At 51.9% G+C, this 21,219-nt stretch overlaps 7 protein-coding genes and 1 non-coding gene across 8 annotated transcripts; 4 read left to right on the top strand and 4 right to left on the bottom strand.

Moving 5' to 3' along the window:
• Positions 1-18: 18 nt before the first annotated feature.
• BO72DRAFT_421704 (Zn(II)2Cys6 transcription factor) lies at positions 19-1,997 on the top strand (the record flags this gene model as incomplete). Its single annotated transcript, XM_040942776.1, has 2 exons — positions 19-221; positions 270-1,997. Exons 1-2 carry the CDS (start codon positions 132-134, stop codon positions 1,995-1,997), a joined length of 1,818 nt encoding a protein of 605 aa, XP_040805317.1. The 5' UTR covers positions 19-131.
• Positions 1,998-2,042: 45 nt separating this feature from the next.
• BO72DRAFT_369404 (putative acyl-CoA oxidase) lies at positions 2,043-4,126 on the bottom strand (the record flags this gene model as incomplete). Its single annotated transcript, XM_040940915.1, has 7 exons — positions 2,043-2,551; positions 2,606-2,660; positions 2,716-3,232; positions 3,287-3,436; positions 3,491-3,610; positions 3,677-3,875; positions 3,931-4,126. 7 exons carry the CDS (start codon positions 4,124-4,126, stop codon positions 2,043-2,045), a joined length of 1,746 nt encoding a protein of 581 aa, XP_040805316.1.
• A 441-nt stretch (positions 4,127-4,567) lies between these two features.
• On the top strand, positions 4,568-6,387 carry BO72DRAFT_421697 (cytochrome P450; the record flags this gene model as incomplete). The annotated part of the gene is made up of 3 exons (XM_040942775.1): positions 4,568-4,666; positions 4,735-5,337; positions 5,398-6,387. The coding sequence occupies exons 1-3, from the start codon at positions 4,592-4,594 to the stop codon at positions 6,385-6,387; spliced, it is 1,668 nt and encodes a 555-aa protein (XP_040805315.1). The 5' UTR covers positions 4,568-4,591.
• An 835-nt stretch (positions 6,388-7,222) lies between these two features.
• BO72DRAFT_455745 (uncharacterized protein) lies at positions 7,223-8,386 on the bottom strand (the record flags this gene model as incomplete). The annotated part of the gene is made up of 4 exons (XM_040946246.1): positions 7,223-7,540; positions 7,585-7,916; positions 8,029-8,149; positions 8,210-8,386. 4 exons carry the CDS (start codon positions 8,384-8,386, stop codon positions 7,223-7,225), a joined length of 948 nt encoding a protein of 315 aa, XP_040805314.1.
• A 556-nt stretch (positions 8,387-8,942) lies between these two features.
• BO72DRAFT_t48 lies at positions 8,943-9,015 on the top strand. The gene has a single exon. It is a non-coding gene; the product is annotated as a tRNA-Lys (tRNA).
• Positions 9,016-9,447: 432 nt separating this feature from the next.
• BO72DRAFT_492721 (uncharacterized protein) lies at positions 9,448-10,678 on the bottom strand (the record flags this gene model as incomplete). Its single annotated transcript, XM_040948317.1, has 3 exons — positions 9,448-9,569; positions 9,663-9,752; positions 9,817-10,678. The coding sequence occupies 3 exons, from the start codon at positions 10,676-10,678 to the stop codon at positions 9,448-9,450; spliced, it is 1,074 nt and encodes a 357-aa protein (XP_040805313.1).
• A 2,915-nt stretch (positions 10,679-13,593) lies between these two features.
• BO72DRAFT_518830 (uncharacterized protein) lies at positions 13,594-16,164 on the top strand (the record flags this gene model as incomplete). The annotated part of the gene is made up of 2 exons (XM_040949672.1): positions 13,594-15,212; positions 15,318-16,164. 2 exons carry the CDS (start codon positions 13,594-13,596, stop codon positions 16,162-16,164), a joined length of 2,466 nt encoding a protein of 821 aa, XP_040805312.1.
• Positions 16,165-20,529: 4,365 nt separating this feature from the next.
• On the bottom strand, positions 20,530-20,871 carry BO72DRAFT_340387 (uncharacterized protein; the record flags this gene model as incomplete). Its single annotated transcript, XM_040940602.1, has 1 exon — positions 20,530-20,871. A coding segment is annotated over one exon (342 nt), but the record flags the coding sequence as incomplete, so codon positions are not given.
• Positions 20,872-21,219: the final 348 nt, after the last annotated feature.

Raw genomic sequence — 21,219 nt, 5'->3', positions numbered from 1 at the left:
CAATAGTGCACTGCATAGGAGGATTCTTTGTCATTGTCTCAACTACATCGGAATAACCCTTCTTAGCGTCAGTGCGGCTCTTGACAGGAGGTACAAGCACCATCCAGTCAGTCTTCCGGTCAGATGGTGCGATGTACAGACCCGCACCGCCTCGACCGAAGAAGACCAGCATAGTCCGCTCGCGTACAGGCTGCAAGCTATGTCGCGAGCGTCGTGTCAAAGTTCGTCCTTACAATTGCTTGACTCGTTCTCCTCACTGATCCCCGTAGTGTGATGAAACTAAGCCATCATGCGGGGCATGTACCCGGGCAGGCAAGGCCTGCGAACAAGTGTCACCAAGCTTCAGCTTCAACAATCGAACTGCCTCTGTGCACAGAGCTGTATCAAAGCCCCTTCAGCATGTGCGATGGCAGCCATTCTACAAGTCTACTTCACCATCCAGTTTGCGGGTATACGAAGCTAGCGGAGCAACCCGCAAGTCGGAACAGGTGGTCCCGTTGAGCGTCTGCAAAGCACAAACCCAAGAAGACCCTGACCGAGATGTAGATGAGTTGCGAAGACTTGCCTCGGCTGAGTCTTTCCTGCACATCGACACTGTGATTGACTTCAGAATCGTCGAAAGTGAATACTTCTACCTGAACTACTGGGAAAGCTCATGCATCGATGCTCTGGGCCGTCTCTTCCACGGCATCAACTCCATCCTTCACACAGATAATGTTTTAAAACACTCCCTGCTTGCCTTGGCATCCTGCAACGTCAGCCGACGCTCTCCAGAGGGCCACACAAATCAGGGCAGACTAATCATCTTGCCCAATCGTACTCATCAACTATCCAGCCAGCGGTACTATAGTTCCGCGGTTGGCGAAACTGCAAGAACCTTACAAGCAAAGGCTGCATCGTCGCCATTGACAACCTTGGCCATACTGGTGCTCTTCTGCTTCATGGAGACAGCTATGGGAAACTTCCGAGGGTTCGGATGGCATTGCCAGGGAATTGCCCAGATAATTGATCTGCAGCTTCCACACCTATCTAAAGACGCACTTGGCAAGGAACTCATTGCCGCCTGGCTTGCATCAAGACTCCACATGTGGTGGCGCAGAATGTACTTCACCACGTTTGCTCTCCAACTCAGCCAAAGGTCGCTCTCTGTTTCACCGCAATTGACGCAGGTGCTGCGGACAATTGATGCTCAGAAAACTCTGCTTGTATCCATTCTGTGCGAGTCGCACCGGCTGAACACGATCGCCACTCTTCAGGTCTTATCAGAAACCTGTGCGCGAAGCCTGGCTGCCTGCACCGTCGACGAATGCATGTCATCATTGGAGGCAGAAGGGCAAAAGCTTGACGAGTGGCATTCTCGCCTCGATCCGTCTCGGCTCCCCTTTGATGTGCTGCCCCAACCTCCGCATGGCCGTTTTTCTGAGATCGAATTTCCACTATTATTTCATTCCTACGAGGCAGCAGTCAACTATGCATACTACAGTGCAGCGCGAATTATGCAATGCACAGAAGTACTCTATCCTAGAGTAGAGTCCGACGAAGACCAAGAAACTCGGCCACGAAAGCACCAAGCCGTCACTACATCCTGGATGACCATCCTGCTTCGTACTGTCGCAGGCTTGGATATTATCGAGTGTGCTAGCAGAAATACCTATTCTATCGGTATTGCGAGCTTACTTCTGGCTTGCATCCTCAAGTGTGACGATCTCACATGCGGATTGCAAGTACAGGATTGGCTGCAAAAGTGCGTTGACCTCGCGATCCTTGAAGAGGGAAGCTTTCCGATCGCACAAACCCTGGGTGCTGTCCGCATCATCAATGAGGAACGTGCCGCTGGAAGGGATGTCTACGCGATTGGTTTGTTGGAAGATGACGGCGGTGGGTCGGGAAAGTATTCGTCTTACAACAGTCAAAGGTTCCGGGACTTTGTCATTTTAGGACGGATGAGGGTGGATGACTCAATATACTCCAAGAATATTGGTATGGGATCGGGCTAATATCACGAATAATGAATCCACCTCTCTTTGAGGAACTCTAAGGAACTATGGGGCATGTTTTGGCCACACTGCGTTGCCAGAGAAAGTCTCCAACTCTTCGACAAAGTTGTCCCACAGGGTATCTGATGTCATGGGTGCAGTGCAATATACCTGCGCTCCTGCCCCCTCCACCAACTCTTCTAATTCTGGAAGCACTGCATCTGCCGCTTGAGACTCCATATGCCGCTGCTCCTTCCGGCTGAGACCCCCCTGCTCACTAAACCAAGCGGAGTCTTCCTTGATTACTCCGGCTTGATATAGGGACCGCAGCCTGGGGTCGATGTCAGCTTGGATTGCGGCTTCCATCGCCATCCGATACCCTACAGCCTGGATCAATGGAAGGGCTAGGGGAAGGATGGTCCGGTTGAATGCTTCGCTGCGATGGATCCCGCCGATGAGATTGAGAGATTCCTTCGCCTCCGCGAACAAGCCTGCTTCATGCTGTGCTAGAAGACTTTCGGGGTCTTCAGGTGGTGGGATCTGGTAACGGCCGATCAAAAGCTCGCTTGCTAGGCCTGTTTCATGAGATAATCAGCTGGTGGTCATCAACCATAGGGGATTGGAAATACGGATGGCAAGAACTCTGATATCGCCTTCAGCTGTTCCCACAGCACGGAACTCCAGCTGGAGAAATAAGGTTAGACAACTTGATCGAGCTAAAAATGACGTCTCTGCTTACTTCGGCTTGAAGAATTTGGTTGCGCTCATAGTATCCGTGCCAGCCGCAACCTTCGTTCAGCGCTTTTATGCTGGTCTGGAAGTCGTGGATAGCCACTGCTTTGAACGCTGTTGCGATTGCGTGACGTACGCGCGGATCGACCTTCGGGTCCCGGAATCCCACTGCCGCCTGGATAAGGAAAGCCTGCAGGACATGGACTCGTGCAATGGCGTGCAGGATGGGGAGGTGTTGCGTGCGAAAATCAATGACGGGCATCGGCTGCCCATCGTGGCCGAGGATCTTCCGTCGGAAGCTAAATTTGCTGGCGTTGTAGAGGGCAATTTTCAGAAGTGGGATGCACCCACTGGAAAGGAAAAGCGTCCCTACCGATACACGGTGGATAGTCGCCAGGAAATCATCGCGTTCGCTTCGCGACTTTTCGAGATCATCCAGCAAAGCGGACGAGGACAGCTGCACGCGGTTGAAGTAGGTCAAGGCGTGGTCTATGGGTTGGGCGCCCGTTCGGGGTGGGAGGGCCCTGCGAGGTCCTTGGTGAGTATCAAAGATCGGGGGTATTCCATCGGGTACGTACTTTGAGGTGATGCCCGTGCACATCTGAGTACCGTCTGAAAGGGGAACAAGGAATGGACGGACTCCTCTGTCCTCGCCCTCGACTATCAGTCGGGCAATGACCACAGCGATAGTGGGGAGGCCGTTGCGAGGGGTAGACGGTGGCATGCATCTGCGTGCAGGTCTTAGTACTAACTCGGGCGAAGCTTGGCTCAGGGTTGTTCACTTGGCAGCGGCCTTTGACGGTGTATGCAGCTCAAAGCCACCATTTGAAAGTAGAGTCGCTGTGGTTTCGAGATTCCGTGCGTCCAAGCCATGCCCGACCTCGGTAAGCATGAATTGTGCACTAAGAGCGGCCGATGAGTTGACTCAATCCAAAGATCAATTGAAGACAAGAGGGCGGGGCACGCACGAGATATCGAATTTCATCGCCTGCTGCACAATCACTGCCAGGTCAGGCCTTGTTGCAGCGAACGGAGCGACCGTGCCGACGAAAAGGTTATACTGGATGCTAATCAGGGTGACCGCGCCACCGTCCATAGCACCGATCATGTCCGTGTGTAGCTTCCAGAAACTCGGGGTCAAGTACGCCACATCCTTCACCGTCAACTCTATTTCAGTCAGTCACGTTGCTCCAATATGGCGGCCTCAGGGGGTGAGTAGTACTATGTGCATCCGCCAACGCTCTTGCTCTTTGATATGTGAGTCGCGTTCGTTCCTCCAGAGTCAGTGAAAGCGGTGAAGGTTGCATCAGTGCAGACTGCGCCAATTCAAGCGTCGGTGAGCGTTCATGCCATATCTGGTTGTACAGTGAACGGCACTCTGATCTGACGCCAGATTGGTCTGATCTCAACAGCGGCATGATGGCGGGGGGTGTGTCGATCGCTGCAGAACATTGCTTTCCAATGACATGCTCATTGCGGCAATGTGCATGCTTTATATTCGGCCTGGTGTCTGAAAGTCCGAAAGTCTGGACCGACTTTGCTTGTACAATGTTTGCGGCTAAGCTGAAGGGACCCCACATCTCTGCAGACTAAAAAGCAAAAATAGGGTTAGCAAGCGGCCGGGGAGGATCAGCTGCCCAAGGTTGGCCGGAATAGCCGACGCCCGCCCCTCAGATACGAACCCCATAGGTGTTCGCCAAGACATTTTTGCGCCACAAAGAATTTCTCCCAGCTGAAGAAGTGGCGGATATGCAAAGGCCTCGTGTCTGGCTGAATTCCTGTGGGGGCCCAATCTGACCTGTCGGCAAGAGAGTCAACGTATAAAATTGACTTCGCGTCAGCTCCGAGGAACATCGGACGGCAAACACACAGTGCGCGCAAACATGTTCGTCGCTGGTCTGGCAAATGTAGTGTCAGATCACTGGATTCTGGGAACCACCAGCCTATTATTCTGCTATGTTAGTTGACTCCTCCGATTGGCCCCTTTCCCGCTCCTCCAGCGCCGGATCCTGACGCCTCTAAACAGACAGTGGGCTTGGTTTTGTACAACCTATACTTCAGCCCTTTGGCGAAATTTCCGGGACCGTTCTTTGCAAGGATATCGACCTTGCCTGACTTTTACTGGTCGCTTACCGGGAAACGACACCTTTGGATTGCCCGCAACCATGAAATCTATGGCGATGCGGTTCGCTTCCGCCCCGATGGGCTGCTCTTCAAGACACCCGAGGCCTATCGCGACATCTTCAACGCCAGAGCTAATGTCAAGCGATCTCAGTTCTATGACATGATGACACGGCACAGAAATGATCAGAGTACTCTTACGGGCACTGACCCCGCTCTGCATGCTCGCAAACGACGAGTCCTGAACACGGTGTTTTCTGATAAATCCCTCCGCTCGATGGAGCCGCTGCTGGAGTCGCACGTGGCCCGTTGGTGTGAGCTTCTCGTCGACGAAGAAGGCACGGAATGGTCGCGACCTCGAAAGATGTCGGAAGTATGCGATTACTTGGTCTTGGATGTACTGTGTGATCTCTGCTTCGGGCGAGCTGTGAATACGAAAGAACCCGGGGACAATGAGCATCGCCAGATTCCCCACATCATCGCTTTCTTCCTGCGCATACTATACCCGGTACGTTCACGTTACGGTATGACGTATTGACACTATAGCTAATGTATTGAATCCAAACAGCTGGGCCACTGCCCCTGGCTCAACGCTCTCGTCTGGCTCAAACCCCGCGGCCTCGACTGGGTGCTAAGCAAAATCACACCCCCCAACGTGCGCTTCCTCTACAACTTTGTCGACGAATCCCTCGCCCAGCGCCTCGAGCTCGAAGCCCAGGGGCAAACCCGGCCAGATATGCTGCATTTCCTGCTCCGCGCCAAAGACCCGGCCACCGGCCTCCCTGGCTACACGCGCGCGGCCCTCGAAGCGGAAGCCATCATGCTGACAATCGCCGGCTCCGACACCACCTCCGTGATCATGGCCGGATTCTTCTTCTACATCGTCCGCACGCCGCACGCCTACCACAAGCTCGTCGCCGAAATCCGGTCCACCTTCCCTTCAGTGGATACAATCCGGGGCGGCCCCACCCTCCTCTCCGGGTGTCCGTACCTCCGCGCCTGCGTCGACGAGGCCATGCGCATCACCCCGGCCGGCTCGTCAGAGCTGCCCCGCACTGTTCTGTCTGGCGGAATCACCATCGCCGGCGAGTTCATCCCGGAGGGCACGACCGTCGGCGTCGCGCACTGGAGCTTCTATCGCAACGCGGATTGTTTCCCGGATCCGGACCTCTACCGTCCCGAGCGGTGGATCGTGGATCCCGCAGCGGGCGTCACCGCGGAGGACGTGGCGAGGGCAAAGGCGAGTTGTCTGCCGTTTTCGGCCGGGACGACGAGTTGTGCCGGGAAGAACTTTGCGTTGTTGGAGTTGTATTTGGTTATTGCGAGGACGGTGTGGTTGTTTGATTTGCGGTTGGTGGAGGGGGATCGGACGGGGGTGGTTGGGGGGTGTTCTGGTGGTAGTGGTGGTGGTGATGATAAAGTGGTGGAGCAGGAGAGGGAGGTCTTCGGGCTGTGGGATAGTTATATTAGTATCAGGGATGGGCCGATGGTGCAGTTTCGGCGAAGGGAGGCTGAACAGACTTCATATGCACATGACAGGGAGTCTACGTGCGTTTAGATAAGTGCTGAAAGCAGCTGAGGCGAAGCTTACTTTAGGATACCTTTAATGTAGTAGAATACTACTAATAAGCTTTGAGTGCTGAGGATCTGATTTAGAGTTCCGATATCACGAAGAATGTTAAGTGCTGAGCCTGACAAAAAAAAAAGTCTAGCCATCAGGGGACGAGTAATTGGCTGTGCTGATTAGTGCTTGAAAAATCTCCCAAGCTTTTTGACTACTATATAATAGTACGGTACACTAGGTACTAATAGTAGGTAATCTGCCGCTCGGGTCGCCTGTTGTACAGAGACTGTATATTTTTTAGTTCTTTGATGATACCCTGACCCCCCGAGGACCTCTTCAAGTCCCCTTAAAGTCCTCCTTAATCACGTAAGTCGCAGATAAGTCTTTGAGCCTTTTCTTAGATCAGTGATGTTAGGATTCTTAGAGGCTGAAAGCTCTCATATCGGGGTTCTCTATAAGAGAATCTCTTTAAGGGAGGTGGTTTGGTGGCGTCTGAAGGCCGGCGCCGACATTTGGGGCGGTTGCAAATGGGCACGAGGAAGCCCCACCATAGTGTGGGTGTTTGTGTTAGCTTTACAGAGAAGCTTTGTTATATGTTCTGGAAGGGGAGTATGTCAATTATCAACCCGATAGATAGATAGATACAGTGGCTGGAAAAGCGCGTCATGTGGTCGCAACGCATCAGTGGCATGAACGGCATTCGCTAGTCCCCCCCCCCCCCCGCGGCGAGTCTCACTAAGCCTTATTCTTGTATCTTCTCTTCTTCTGTCCGTTTGTTGACATCGGAAGAGCTAAGGTGATTACATGTGGGAATTCACTTCACTCACAACTACTTGCAGTACCAGGAGCTAAACAAGGTACCAAGCACTGCACCCCTGGTAAGAAGTTCGGCAAGGTGCTTGTAGACCCTGATTAAGTCCTCTTCCTTGGCCAATTCGATCTCAGGGCCGTAGGATATGACGTTCTCGGACACTTCTGCAAAAGTAGCAATGTCTGCGGTGACCAGCATGCCGTATAGGATACGGTTCTTTCCCTTGAGCTTGTTGTTGTGGTCCGCAATCGCCAGGGCCATGGTGAAGTCGGCCTTCGCGACCTCTCCCCAGTCCGGTCTGGCGGTCACCACGAAAAAGGGACCGGGCTCCTCCGTCTCGGCGAGGTGGGTCATTTGAAGCATGGGCGTGGCGCACATACGCAGCCTTTGGGTGCCTGCGGGTCCGGATTGTTCGATTGTGGCAGTATCGGCGTGTCATGAAGGAGGCGAATCGCGAGCTTTGCGGAAGAGGGCGACGATCCAGGAGGAAAAACAGTAACAGTGTCAGCAGGCTCTGGGGCCGCCGCGCCGAAGAACCGTGGCTGTTCCTTTCTCTTCGACGGCGCGACTTCGTCCGCAAAGATGAAGCCGGTACCGGTGATACCGCAAGCTTGGAGGAGCGCCGGGATAATGAACCGGTCCACCTGAAGCTCCATCATAGACCGTGTGATTTGGTCTTTCTCCACCCCACGGGTCGCTCGCATGTTTTCCCCTGGACACAATATCATGATGGTTTGATGGTCAGCTATGAGGGGTCTTCTTTCTTGCCAGAGGCTCGTTGTACCGATCTGGTTGACAACACAAGGGAGAGCTCTAGAACTCACTCAGCATTTTTGGGGATTTCTTCGACGTGAAGACCGTAGCCCGCTCGTGGTTGTAGATCGCGCTCCTCAGGTTGAACCACTCCAAGACATCGTTCATGGAGACTCTGGGACCTGCCGTGATCTATGGTCTCTGGGTCAGTCATCCCACAGTGCCTCGGAGTGAGGGATGGGAGATTCCTACCTCCTTCTCTTTCACTGGCTGGGTGTAGTCATTCTGGGTCTCGCTGTCGGTGCCGTGGATAGTAGCATCCTTGGCGTCGTTGGTGGTGTTCATGTCCTCGAGAGCATCGAGGCGGTCGAGGAGAGCACGCATCTCCTTCCTGATCTTTTTCAGCTTGGATGCCTGAGAGGCTGCCATGCTGGGCTCTGTCATGAGGATGACCGTCTGGATTGCTTCGCTGCTGCGTCAGTGAGATAAGTCTCTGGCGATAGAGCTTAGTGGGCAGAGAGGTTGGTGTAGCAGGATGATGAAGGAGACACGTCGATGGAGTAATACTCTGTCGGGTGTGATGTCAATAAGTCAAGTGGGAAGGGTGAGTTGAGCGCCGTGGGAAGATAGTTCTACTTAAAAAAAGAAATGGGGGGCGTTGGGCTGGAGATGGGTCTAGGTACAAAGGGTGGTGAATATATCTTTGGCAAACAAAGCGGGCAACCTTCACTTGGAACACAACACAAGATGTTTACCCCTCAGTTCATGGCCTACCCACCTACTGCAGATACAGCAAGCAGAGGAACACTACTCAACAGGACATAGTAAGTTATACTGGTGACCAGCAACATCAATTGACAGTCCTATACAACGGAATCGATGCTAGCGGTTGGACCAAGTGCGTCTGGAATGTGCGGGTATGCACACCGCTGTCTGTGATTGCAAGGTGTATATTTTACTAAATGCAGGCATCACTTACCAACCAGCCCGGCTAGCTCAATCGGCAGAGCGTGAGACTCTTAATCTCAAGGTTGCGGGTTCAACCCCCGCGTTGGGCTTTACATTTTTCTTTTTGTTCTGTGGGTGCCTGTCACTTGTCCTCTGCAAGGGGCGTTCGATTCCCGTTGCGACCCACATGGGTTGGGAGCGGATACAGGACCCACTGTCAGGGGATTACAGGGTTGCTTTTCGCACGGTACGGAAGACCTCATACTCAAAAGCATACAGCCACGTAGTAAGTAGATTCAATTGATCAGAAGCTCGCTAAGCCATAGCGCCTTGCCCTCATCCTCTCTCTCCAGACAAAACCTCATACATCCATAGGCATTATATGGCTCTCATTCCGAATGCGCCTGTCGCACACCGGGAGAAGCTGGAGTAGTCCCAATCCTCTCTACCTGTACCCAACCAGCCCAGTCTATAGAATCATGCCCCCTGAGTGACCATCCATCTCGACTGACACTGTCCAACAGTGCTTCAAAGTCGAGTACTCAAGAGGCCAACCTGATAGCCAAAGGGGGTGACTCAACCACCCAGGGCAGCAGCTCCAACATCCACTGCCGCAGGGCGTAGAAGTCATTGAGATCGTCAATGCTGCAAGGTAGATTGTTGTCTGTGTAGAATCAGCATCTAGTCCATGTACCGCCACACCCCCGCCCAGATATGTGTGTATGAGGGAGGGGAAGAGAGAGCAGCGAAGACTTACCTGCATCCCAGCAAACAAATTGGGGTACGCGGTTCAAGAATTCGGCCCACTTCAGTCGCGCATCTTCACTCTCCCACGGCTTTTCAGAAGCTGTCATACTCCACTTGTTAGTACGCCTTGATTCTAGGTTAAGGGGATTGGGGGTGTCACTGACGAATATATCCCTGCGCATCGCCCCCCATCTCGGACACATCCAACAAGTGCACATATTTCCCATGCATTATCATCATCGCGTCCCGGAAGAAGTCACGCCGGGTTTCTAATCGTTCCTGAATGATGAGAAGTCTCTCGGGGCAGTCAGGGAGGATGCACACATTTTCGTCTTCCCCATATAGGTGTTGATGGTGGTCAGAGTCGCTGTCACTGGGGTAGTCGCCGTCATCGTCGTCACCGTCGTCATCGTCGTCACCGTCGTCATCGTCGTCGCCGCCGCCGTATTCCTCTTCGTCTTCGTCATATTCGTCATCTCCTTCATCTCCTTCGTCATCTTCATATCCTCCTTCTTGTTCATCATCACCCTCATATTCTCCCTCTTGCCCATCAGCACCTTCACTTTCTTCCCTTGGTTCATCCTCAACCTCATCGCGGCCGTACCCAACACATCTCAGATGAAGCAAAAACACCACCCGACCACCCACGGAAAAAGTCAGCCCCACAACCTGCACTGGATTTCTGGTGGGATACACTCCTCCTGCCGAGCCATCTCGATCACCATCATATTGGCTCTGCCCTTCACCCTGGCCATCTCCGGTTTCGGCATCCACATGGTCATCGCCGGTTTCTGAATCCACATGGTCATTTAAGGTGTCTGCATCGGTATCTGCTCCCTCATCCGTATCAATGAAATTCTCATCACTTTCATGGCCATGCCGGTAGAAAATAGGTAGAGCAGTGCCTTTCCTCCACGTCCGTAGCGGCGGGGTCGCTTGGTTGATGACTTTGCCGGTGCGGATGGCTTCGTCCTGGTCGATGTCCTCTTCGTGTTCGAAGAGATCGGGGAAGACCGGGGCACACATTTTGAGTGGTGGGTGGAAACTGGGGAAGTAGAGGGATGAGATTGTTGCGGTTTGGGGGATGAGGGTGGAAGAGGGTTATGGTGGATGGAGTTGATGGATGATGGAGTCGATGGATTATAGAGTTGGTAAATAGATAGAGCTGATGGATAGATGGAAGAAAGATGGAAAAAAGATGGAACACCAGCGATGGAGCAAGAAGACGTTGTTGACTCTAGCACAACCCCATTGTGACTCACCGGGAATTACCCCCAACTTGCGCAATCTCAATGTACAGGTTGAAGACGTTGTTAATCTTCTTCTCCTCGCGATGTCATTATGTCCTCAGAGAAGACCTGTGATGGATGCATGAGGTCGTCGCCAGTTAGGGCGGGTAACCAAGAATCCCCCGTGAGCACGACCTGTCACTCTGATGCGCCCTGGAATCTCCAGCATCAAAGCCAATAGCATGATTCAGGATAACATTTCTTGCATATCCCTATATTAAATAAATTTAAGCCTGAATGCATTGGACAAAGAACTATACCGACCACGAAGAAAGAAACGCACCGATTATTATGTCGATACATGCGCGCCTTTGTTTTCAATGCAACAGGCCGCAAGGCACATCTGGCATATCATTATGAGCTGTCATTGTGACTCTTTCAGTCCGTGGCAGCTATCATCGTTAAAAAGATATGCTTGGCTAATGTAGAACATAGCCGACAAATAGCTAACCCCGCGTAAAGCTTTGCCTTTGAAATGACCTGACATGAAAGAGTTGTTCTCAGTACCTTCAGAAAATAAAAAGTATTCTTAATCTCCGAACCTCTCAGCTAGGGCTGGTGGCAGCTGCATCTGATATCCTGCGTACAATGTTGCTATCTTCTGCTTTACTTCTTTAACAGAAGCGTTATTCACTCTGTTCGAGTTATTTGAGTTGATGAGGGTTCGAAATTCGTTGTTGACGGCACAGTGCTGTGCGAAAAAAGTCTGGAACTACTCTCGCGAAAGGATAGCTCTCATCCTGCCGTATCACTTCTTGCGGGGGCAGCGGCTGACTACTAGGTTTGTCTGGTGGTTCGTCGCCAATCTCCTGATCTTTTGACCTTAGAGTCAACAAGAAATTCCAATGCCGAGGAATTTACTCACCGTCAATCGTGTCGTTAGGAACCCTTTGTCGTCTTAGCAGCCCTTGAGCATACAGATGGCTTGCTGACAATTTCGCGTACGTCGCGTTGGCATTTTCCATGCCTTCTTTCATGGTAAGAAAGAATGGTGGACTAGGATCAAGCAATCCTGACTTCACTGGACGATCTGCCAGGGGCTGGATGCTCTTATCAACGGTGAGGCGATCTAAGTTCTCATTTTCATCATCGGGATTTACGGTCCAACCCCTCTTTTGAAATGTAATGTTCATCCCACCTGGTTGATCCGTTCTTGGCCGTACCGATTATCTTCGGTCCGAAGGAGTTGATATACTGGTTAATCTTCCGCATATACTCAGTTCCCCCGGCCCCGGTTTGAGCAGGGTGCATCTGCTACTTCGCGATGGCGCTTTACCCCGATTCTGCCCCGGCCCGCCTTTGTAGGGCCAGACAATCGCCCACAGATTATGTGCAGCCCCCACTTCCGGACTGCGGATCACATCGAAAGCCAGCTGATTTCGCTTCGCCCTGTCTAGGTCTTGTACTCTGGTAGCCATTCGATGGCTGCGTCATCCCGCGCGATACAGTATCAAGACCATGATTTGAGGGTTATGGTGGTTGGGATGTATAGTGCCGGTAGAGATCATGCCATCATCATGATCAGCCGCGACGTTTCTGAATATAAAGACGGGGTGATCATCGGGATTGGCAACCCATGCTATTCCAGTAATGCTCAGCTGGATAAATGTACCATTTGTTGGACTTTCGGACATCCTCTCCATTGTGTTGAGTGACCAGCGTAAAACGGTACTGCTCCTATAAATCCCGCACCGAATGTCGGTGACAATTATCACACTTAATATAATTGTCGAGCCAGATCTGAACTTCGATGGGTATCAGCTGGGTTGTTCTGATCATGGGCTGTCAAATTTAGCCTATCGTGCCTTCAAAGATAGGACAATATGTTCTTCTGGATCCGTTTGAAGTGTGCCAACAGACGTGGAATCCATTGACTTCCATTCCAATAATTTGAATACCAAGTTACCCGGAGCGTCTGTTCAAAAGAAACCTATTAATAAGGCTGTGAATCGGGATAGTTCAGGAGCTCCGCAGATCATGACCGGGAATTTAGTTGTACAGGCTTCCAGTAGCATCAACCGCCCTCAGAGCTTGCCAGAACGCTGTCTCTGAGGGAGACTTCGGTAGCAGAGGAGTGAACCTTACCGGTGATCGGAGGCGACATGGCGAAGTGTTTGTCACCGATACGCTTCACAAACCAGGTCCTCTGGAAATAGTAACAAAGCCGTAGCGGTCACAGTGATCGTCCATGTACCGAGCTAGCTAGTCTTCTTTGTACTCCACAACTTGATGTTTGGTATGTGGAACAGCCGCTGAGAGAGCCCGTATCACCATGCTATAAGACGGCTTCATCGTCGGGATAGAGCAGAAAACGGGCAGAATCGGAACAGGGGTGTTGAAAGAGTAAGTCACAAAGAATGTAGAACGAAATGTTTTAGCAACATGATTGTCCAGAGAAAGTAACATAGAAGTATGGTTCATTCACTTCGTAATTTGTGTGTGAACTTCCGCTTATGTGGTGAAATGTTCATGCTGATTCCCAATATATGTGAATATCATCATTCGGGAATGCGGCAGTACCAGGCAACTGGGCAGGCGGTCGCACGTTCTCGTTTGCTATATAAAGATCCATAGGAAGGTCAATCAGAACTCGGATCCCACCAAACCCAGTTTGTTAATATCCAGGAAGAAAGTTAATATCTGCCTTCGAAAATGGATTCCTTCGCGAACGATCAACTAGAGCATCTACTTCAGCCCGACCTGGCTGCCGATGGCGCCCATTCCAACCTTGACTGGGGTGATGCCACAGCGCTAATGGCGACCTTGACTGTGGCTTGCTCTAACAAAGGACCGAAATCGACGGCTAGATCCGAAAGCGAGATACGACAAGAAGCCGAAGCGAGATCCGAGACGATCTATACCTCTTATGACACCCTGCACAGGATACTGGAGCGCCACGAGGCCACTATCTCGAAGAGATGGTTAAAGCGAACACGCCAGCAGAGACTCAAAGTCCTGCTCGAGGCTTGGCCAGATATGCCTGCCGTTCATCGTCCCGACCTTGATACCTGGCGTAAAGGGGCGTATAACCCTAAACGAGCGAGGGCCCCGCGGTGCCGTGACTGCTTTATGTGGCCATATATTAATCAGGAGGACCTGGTGAGCCCCAAAGTCCTGTTGTTGCTTCTCAACTCCCGAGGCCGTAATCCACCGTCAAGCTTTGCGGCGGCAGACATTGACGCGATGCAGTTTGGGCTGGTGAGCCGGGCGCTTGATCTGGACACCCTGCGTAATCATCAGATGGCTCTGAACGGGTTCGTTGATAACAATCGCCAGTATGGCGAGCTTGTCACCTGTCATGATGATAATGATAAAGAGTTCACGTCCTGGTCACTCAAGCAATTCATGCCGGGGGAAGGCCTTTTGGTTTTAGAAGCTCAAGCGAGATTGTTGACCTTTCTCGTGCAGTGCTGCCATCAACTACTTTCAGATATTCCCGTGGACAACTTCGACTCGTTCCCCATCCTTCCCCCGCCACAAACCCAATCGGAGACTGAGCTAAGCGGCTTTGAATCTCTGAGATTGATGGCCGCAGAAGCTCCGTATCGTGTGCCTGCACAACTCGACCTTAGTCGCATCGCGTCGCTCCTTGCAGCCCGCACCTCCGCGGCGGAAGACCACCAATGGGCCCTGCGCGAAGACCCCGACTATTTCGCCAGCGTCGTGCTCGATATGGCTGAACATACCCCCGAAATGCTGAAGGATCTGCAGGGCCGCGACCATCCCGATCTAAGGGGCAACCGGAAGAACATAATCTGGGCGCGGGTTTTGGCGTGCGTGGTTTGCGACGCCTTCTTGAAAGTCGAGACCTTTAACGAGCTGAGCCAGCAAGCTCGGGCCCTGGTATCCCTGCAGCACCAATATGCAAGCCAGATTTCACCATCTCAGAGTCTGCCTGAGGAGTTCTTGACCGCTTTGCTGCGGTTTCGCCACGATCTGGGCAAGGCAGTCCACGATCCCCTGAAACTGCTCCGAATGACCTTCCGTCCCTCCCCGCCCTTCCGTCGATTCTTCATGCGCGCACCAACATCTGATTCGCTGTCTTCACAATTTAAAGTTGAAGAAAGACCTGGGGTCAAACCCACAGCAGTGGAGAAGAAGTTGCTCTGGGTGCTTGGCAAGGCGTTCGATAACGGGATGGTGTTGGTACTGGCCGGGGTGCCGTTGCTCATGGATGAGCTCGAACGCCTGCTCGACAACGAGCCAGGGGCACGAGGTATGATCACCCCCTTTCTGGCAGGCGTCATCGGCGACCTCTCGATCCTTGCGCAGTGCCTCAAGCAATTGGGACTGTATCAGCCATGGGCCCGAACCTGAGTTCAGGATGGCATGGCACAAAAGCGGAAGTTCGAGGCAGACTACGACAAGGTAACAAGCCCATGGTATCGGATCGTTGCCGGGATTGATGAAGCGCTTCCTGTGACGATAGTCGCCAGTCGTGCCGTCGCTCTCGGAGACCCGTCTGGAGGAAAATTCGCCTATCCGATCGACAAGCGCCGAACCAAGGAGCACGTGAAGACACTGCGGCAGGCGGAGGCCAGGCTGGATGCTTTCTGGGAGGTGATTGACAGGGTTATAGGGGACAGGGTGCAAGGCACTGTATCGCAAAAGGTCTTTCCCGCCCAGTCGCGAAGTCTGCACCGGACACCAGAATGGGAGGAGCCCTCACTTCGACCTCAGCCGCAACTCGCGCCGCGGCCAAAGAACGAGGGTATCGATCTGTACCCCTCGTTTGAGACTGTAGCACCGACCCCCTCCAAGGGCCTATCGACAAGCAGTGCCGACGACAATAGCACAGCTCAGCCACCAAAGATCAAGGTCAAGACTCGCGGAACAGCACGGCCCGTCTCCACACAGGAGGACCACGACGCTGAAGCGCCCCCGGAACCCATCGGTGCAGAGATCCAGCCGAAGTTCGCCGTGGATGCGCGCTCCCTCAAGGTCTTTCGGGGTTTGTTTCATGACCCAGAGGTTACGGCGACGCCGGGTGAGATGCGTTGGACTGACTTTCTTCATGCCACCAGTTCGATCGGTTTCGCGAGCATCAAACTCTACGGCTCTGTCTGGCAGTTCCAGCCCACCGACATGAACTTCGACCGAAGTATCCAGTTCCATGAACCACACCCTCACGGAAAGTTGTCCTATACCGCCGCTCGACGGATTGGTCGTCGGCTGACTAGGGCATATGGCTGGCATGGGGACATGTTTGTCTTGGCTGAGTGATTAGGATAGGCTGTGCCATTTTTCAGGGCTTGGTTGCTGGTCTCAAGGTATATGAAGCCGGTTGTTTGGTCCCTTTAGTTAGATTAATCTATTCGATATGATGGACAATTGAAGGATTCCCTGTGTGCTATTAGAGATGAATAAAAGAAAGTAAATTTGAATGCATACTATACTCCTTTTCGCCTCCAATGTATATCTGTGGTTTCAACCCGATATTTGGGTGAAAACCTGTAGTTTTCTTTCAAAAAGTTCCGGTTACCTCTCCCGCTTCCAATTCTGCGCTTTACGCTCGCGCTTCGTCTTTATCTCTTCGGCCATCCAGACAGGACGCGGAATGTGTAATTAATCCTTCCCGGATTTCGTAATGCAATCTGCATAAGCCAGCTGGGTAGTTATGCGGTCCTCAAGATTCTCTGCGTCTTCTGCAACACAGTTCTTCCAACCGACCCCGGCCCTTGTTGGCAACCGAGGCATGCGTTCTTGTCTTTGAAGGTGAATCCCCGGGTCTGTAATAGCTTCTTTCTTCTGACAGCTGGTTTTTTGTGGTATTTATTGTAGCTGTAATGTTGAGGTTTATCGGGGCCACGCGTCGGCGGGTCTGGCCGACATGGTTTGATGCGGAATAGCCACCGCTTATAGCTTGATGTGCCGCTCACGCTCACTGCCCGTTCTGACTTAGAAATAAGGGTTTATTGTGGATCTTGAACTCGTGCGCTATGGTAATGTTCGAGGCTGAAGGGGGCAGGTGGTCGATGGCGGGATGATCTTGGCGGGTCTGGAGAGGCCTAGGTGGAACTGAGGAGCTCTGTCTGCGTGGGTCTGGAGAGGTCTGGAATGATGTAGCAACATTTCAAACGAACGCCAGGGCTCTCGGCATCTCATATCATTTATCCGGCTGAATGCAAGAAGCATTGCCATAGTGTCATATTCTGAGGGTCGTATGGATCGGACCTCGAATGACCTCCGAGATGTATAGCAGAGAGCTATGCTCTAGTGGAGGAAGGTAGGCATCCCCTGCTTCAAGAAGATTGATTCTTCGTAGTTGGTGAGGAATGTGCATGTGAGCCTGCACGACTTTCATAGACAGGTGCAACTTGCCTGTTGAACTAGTAAGGTAGCGGAGCGGCGCAATAAGGTCTTTCACCCCAGAGGCAGGGGGGATTATTGATTCCTGCTTCAACATGCACGTTTGACATTCGAATACACCCTTTGAAGCGACAGGACGGGTGTGTGTTTGGAAGGATGTATGCCTCAGGATGATGTGGATGAATGTCCAGTCATAGGTGGCTGTTGTGCCTTAATCTGACAGGGTTCTCCTCAGGACGCCAACTGCTGGTATGTGGCTTGAGGTTGCAAAAAGGCCTTCGTAATCGAAGTCTGATGAGCGGCGCCTAGTCGATGTCATCGAGGATAGCTGCGAGCACATCATTTAGTGAGATACTAATGCATAGGCACCATGGACAGTGGGGTATGATCTCAGCCTTTAGAATAAGATGTTGGTTCTAACGCATCATGAATAGCAGTCTGGCTAGATACCAGAGTGTGAAGCTTATATCATGGGTTGGAGGAGTTGGAGAGAGGAAAGAAGGATGTATGTTGGGAAGAGAGGTGGGAAAAGTAAGAGCATGAGAGTAGGAGGAAAGTAAGAGGTTTGTTCCTTGTTCCACATAGATAAATTGAATAGACATTATTAATCTAAGAGCTTATTCACTTATCTTATCATTTGTCAAAGAAGAGCTATCAATTGAATTTACTGTCTTGATTTACTGATCCTATTGAGCCATTGTCTACTTTCTTCCCAGCTTGTATCAAATTCTCCGAGCCTGGGATTCACTGACTATGGCATTGTGATTCATCCTACTCCATTGAGAAATAACATACATCTCTTCCAACATTTCATCTTCTTTGTTTCTTCTCCCATCTTCCAACCTCCACCAGCCTTCTGTCTTCTCATCATCCATCCTTCCCAACAACCGATCCCTGCGAAGAAGGTCAGTTGTCTTTCCAACTTTGGACCAGAGTCTTTTTCTTTTATATTTGTGTATCTGTGCAACTGAGATATGCTTGGCAGACCACACAGACAGCCTTAAACTTCCACATAACAACACGAGACCGGACTGGCGCCCACAGAGCCCGGTGGCGAACGCCTGTTGCCCCCCGACCAACAAGAAAAACTCCGCGCGATGCTATCCTTGTTCGATCAAGAGCTGTGTAGTATCATCTACTCATACGAAGTATTATAACAGTCCCTGCGATTCCACAAACCTTCCCGCATGCCGTGGGCACACTCATGATCAGTTAGAGTCAGCAAAGGAGAGTAGGGAACCTTGCTCTACGTCGAGCTGTCCTCTACGGCGTTTTTCACCGGCTGCAGCGAGTCAGCACCCGTCGTATTCGGCCCCCTACACCGACAAATAGCCCCTGTCTAGTCGCGAGCGGCCGTGAATCCGCAAGCCTATTGTATAGTCTGTACTGTACATTGGCTAGTCGGATTATATGCAACTGGCTGTTCAACCCAGCTCTGTGAGGGTATCCTCGTGTCTAGTGCTGACCGGTAACCACCGTCCGACCAGGCGTGTGGATAGATACTGTCGCGATCCATTAGCAAAAGGGCGTTCCGCGACTGTATCAGCGGAGAACTGGGTAGAAATGCAACAATTGTTTCCGTGCACGTGGATCAGGTGTCTACTCCTCCCTCACGCGGAAGTACAGCCGGTTCGTTCCTAACAAGCGCCTGCTGCACTGCGCATTGAGTACTGGGTTCCGGGGTTGCGATTGCCTCTTTGCTTGAAAACTTTCTTGTCTGAAAGCATTACCGGAATTAACCCGACTGTTCTATCGCCAGTTGAGAAATTGCTAGTGCGTTGGTGCACTACAGAGGACCCAAAAATGACGTTCACTACATGTATGTGGTCGATAAGTAGTCCAGAGTGCGAGACATGTCGCGTCAAGTACTGCTGGCTGGATCAGGTACTACGGTAAGCTCGTTCGAGTCCAATCACTGCAGAGGAGACAGACGATTGACATAACTACAGCAAAAGCATCGTACACCCACGCACGCTATGCAGACGATTGCAATAGACGGGCGGGTGGGATGTTAATGATTGATAGTCGTTAATCGCACCAAAGCCTGGAGATCCCATTGTCCAAGACGTAGTTCAATGCACACAACCCACGATATGTCAACGGGATCGAGGGACACATGAAAGATGCAAAGCCAGCCATGCGCAATTAGCTGCGGAAAGACTACATGAGCAAAAAGCCGTACCGACAAGCAGCGCGAAAGTGGATGAGTTAAGGCGAGTATCTCCGTTTGCCACGAGGCTCTGTTCAACTTACCAACTAATGAACAAGAGGGTATAAAGGTATTAGAGTTTTCCACATTGGAAGCAGGAAAGCCTCCCCACCCGAGACCCGGACAGGCCGATTGACTGCAACTACAGTCAAGAAGAGTCTGCACAAACTGGGTGATTCCTACTTAACCCGTGAAGAGTTTCACAAGTCTTGCGTCCCAGTGACTTCATTGACGAGGCCCAGACGTCATATTTTAGCGACGCCCAGGTAGAAGCAATCGACCGGTTTATAAAGCTTAAGTGATAGCTGACAAACCTCTATGAAGAAATCGAGTGGACATACCAGAGAGCCCGGGTACTCTATGTGCTTAGCCTATGCTGCCTGCTTCGCAATAGCGTCCAGCATATTTTTACCGAGAGATATTATTCGGGGCGTGGGGATCATTGTGTCATGGTAAAGACAAAGGAGGTATAACTACAAAATCAGGAGTCCAACATGTATCCGCGCAGAATAGAAAGATAACAAACTGAATGCATTGGCCTCTACCGAGAATGTCATCCAAGCTAAAAGAAAGTACTCTCTCCTGCGAAGCAAAAACTTAACAAGTCAAACTTCTTTTCCGAGCAAGGATTCTACGAAAGAATCTAAAGAGTCAGCCATCGGGCATCTCTACACCTGCATCCCTACGGGTCAGTGCTGCTGAGCAGGGCTCATCACCCGCTTCCAAACACCCGGCGAGCGTAACGCCACCCGGTCCAAAGGCGGAAGAACTACAGACGGGTGACGAGCCCAGAACAGGCTTTGCGTGATGACAACGAAGTCATGCTCCTGGTAGTGCCGGAAAAAAAAGCCGGCTTCCACCGTGCGACGAACCGACGGCACGGCTGGACCATCTGCCCAGAACATCGACGGATATACGCCGGGGAACAGGAACCCGGAATGAATATAGGCCGCCACATGCTGCAGTCGAACAAAGTCCCCGGCCGGGATGCAAGCAATGCCTCCAGGATCCGAAATGCGGTCGCGGGGCAAGTATAATTTGACGAGATTCCGATCATACACGAAGGAGGTCGGGGGCTGCTCTAGCAGCATCCGGCGCCAGCTTGCCTCGGGGCGGAGATAGGCCTTGTCGATCTCTTCCGATTCGATCAGCGGGAAGGCGGAGAAGTAAGCGGCACCTGCGAGACGCGAGAAGAGGCGCGGGTGCAGAAAGTCGTGCCAGACCTTTTCCTCTACGAGGGGATTCTTGGCTCTGGCCTGGCTGGGGACAGGATCGGCTGGACGGAAGAATAGTGCCTTCTGGATGCTGGGGGAGGATCGGATGAGGGCGTTCCACGCGCGACAGACTCGCGTCGAAAGGAGCAGGGTCTTCATGTCCAGGCCCAGCAGGATCATTTCGAGGATCTCGGGGATACGGAAGTTCCTGTGAGCCATTGAATGTGAATTCTGTATCAGATCGCTTGGGACTGGTTTGGAGATCGGTTCGAAGAGTCCTATAGTCGGAAAGCTTGGATTGTCCATGGCGTCGCGAAGGGCATGCTAGTCGAGTTGGAGGAATGCCGTTGGCTTGATGGGGAGTGGTATTAATTTAAATTACTACAGGTGATCAATGACTCAGACTTTGCGGAGTTTATGACATCCTACTCTCATGCCCCCCGGAATTGTCTTCCGCAAAAAGTTCTAAGGTAACCACCGTTCAAAGGACCCGCCAAGTGTGTAATCGTAGAGCCAGCGCTAAAATGAAGGCTGCTCTGAAAATAC

This window comes from Aspergillus fijiensis (assembly GCF_003184825.1).
Source record: "Aspergillus fijiensis CBS 313.89 unplaced genomic scaffold BO72scaffold_6, whole genome shotgun sequence".
Lineage (NCBI taxonomy): Eukaryota > Fungi > Ascomycota > Eurotiomycetes > Eurotiales > Aspergillaceae > Aspergillus > Aspergillus fijiensis.
Note: the sequence above shows the minus strand (reverse complement) of the source record. Positions and strands in the feature narration are given on the sequence as shown.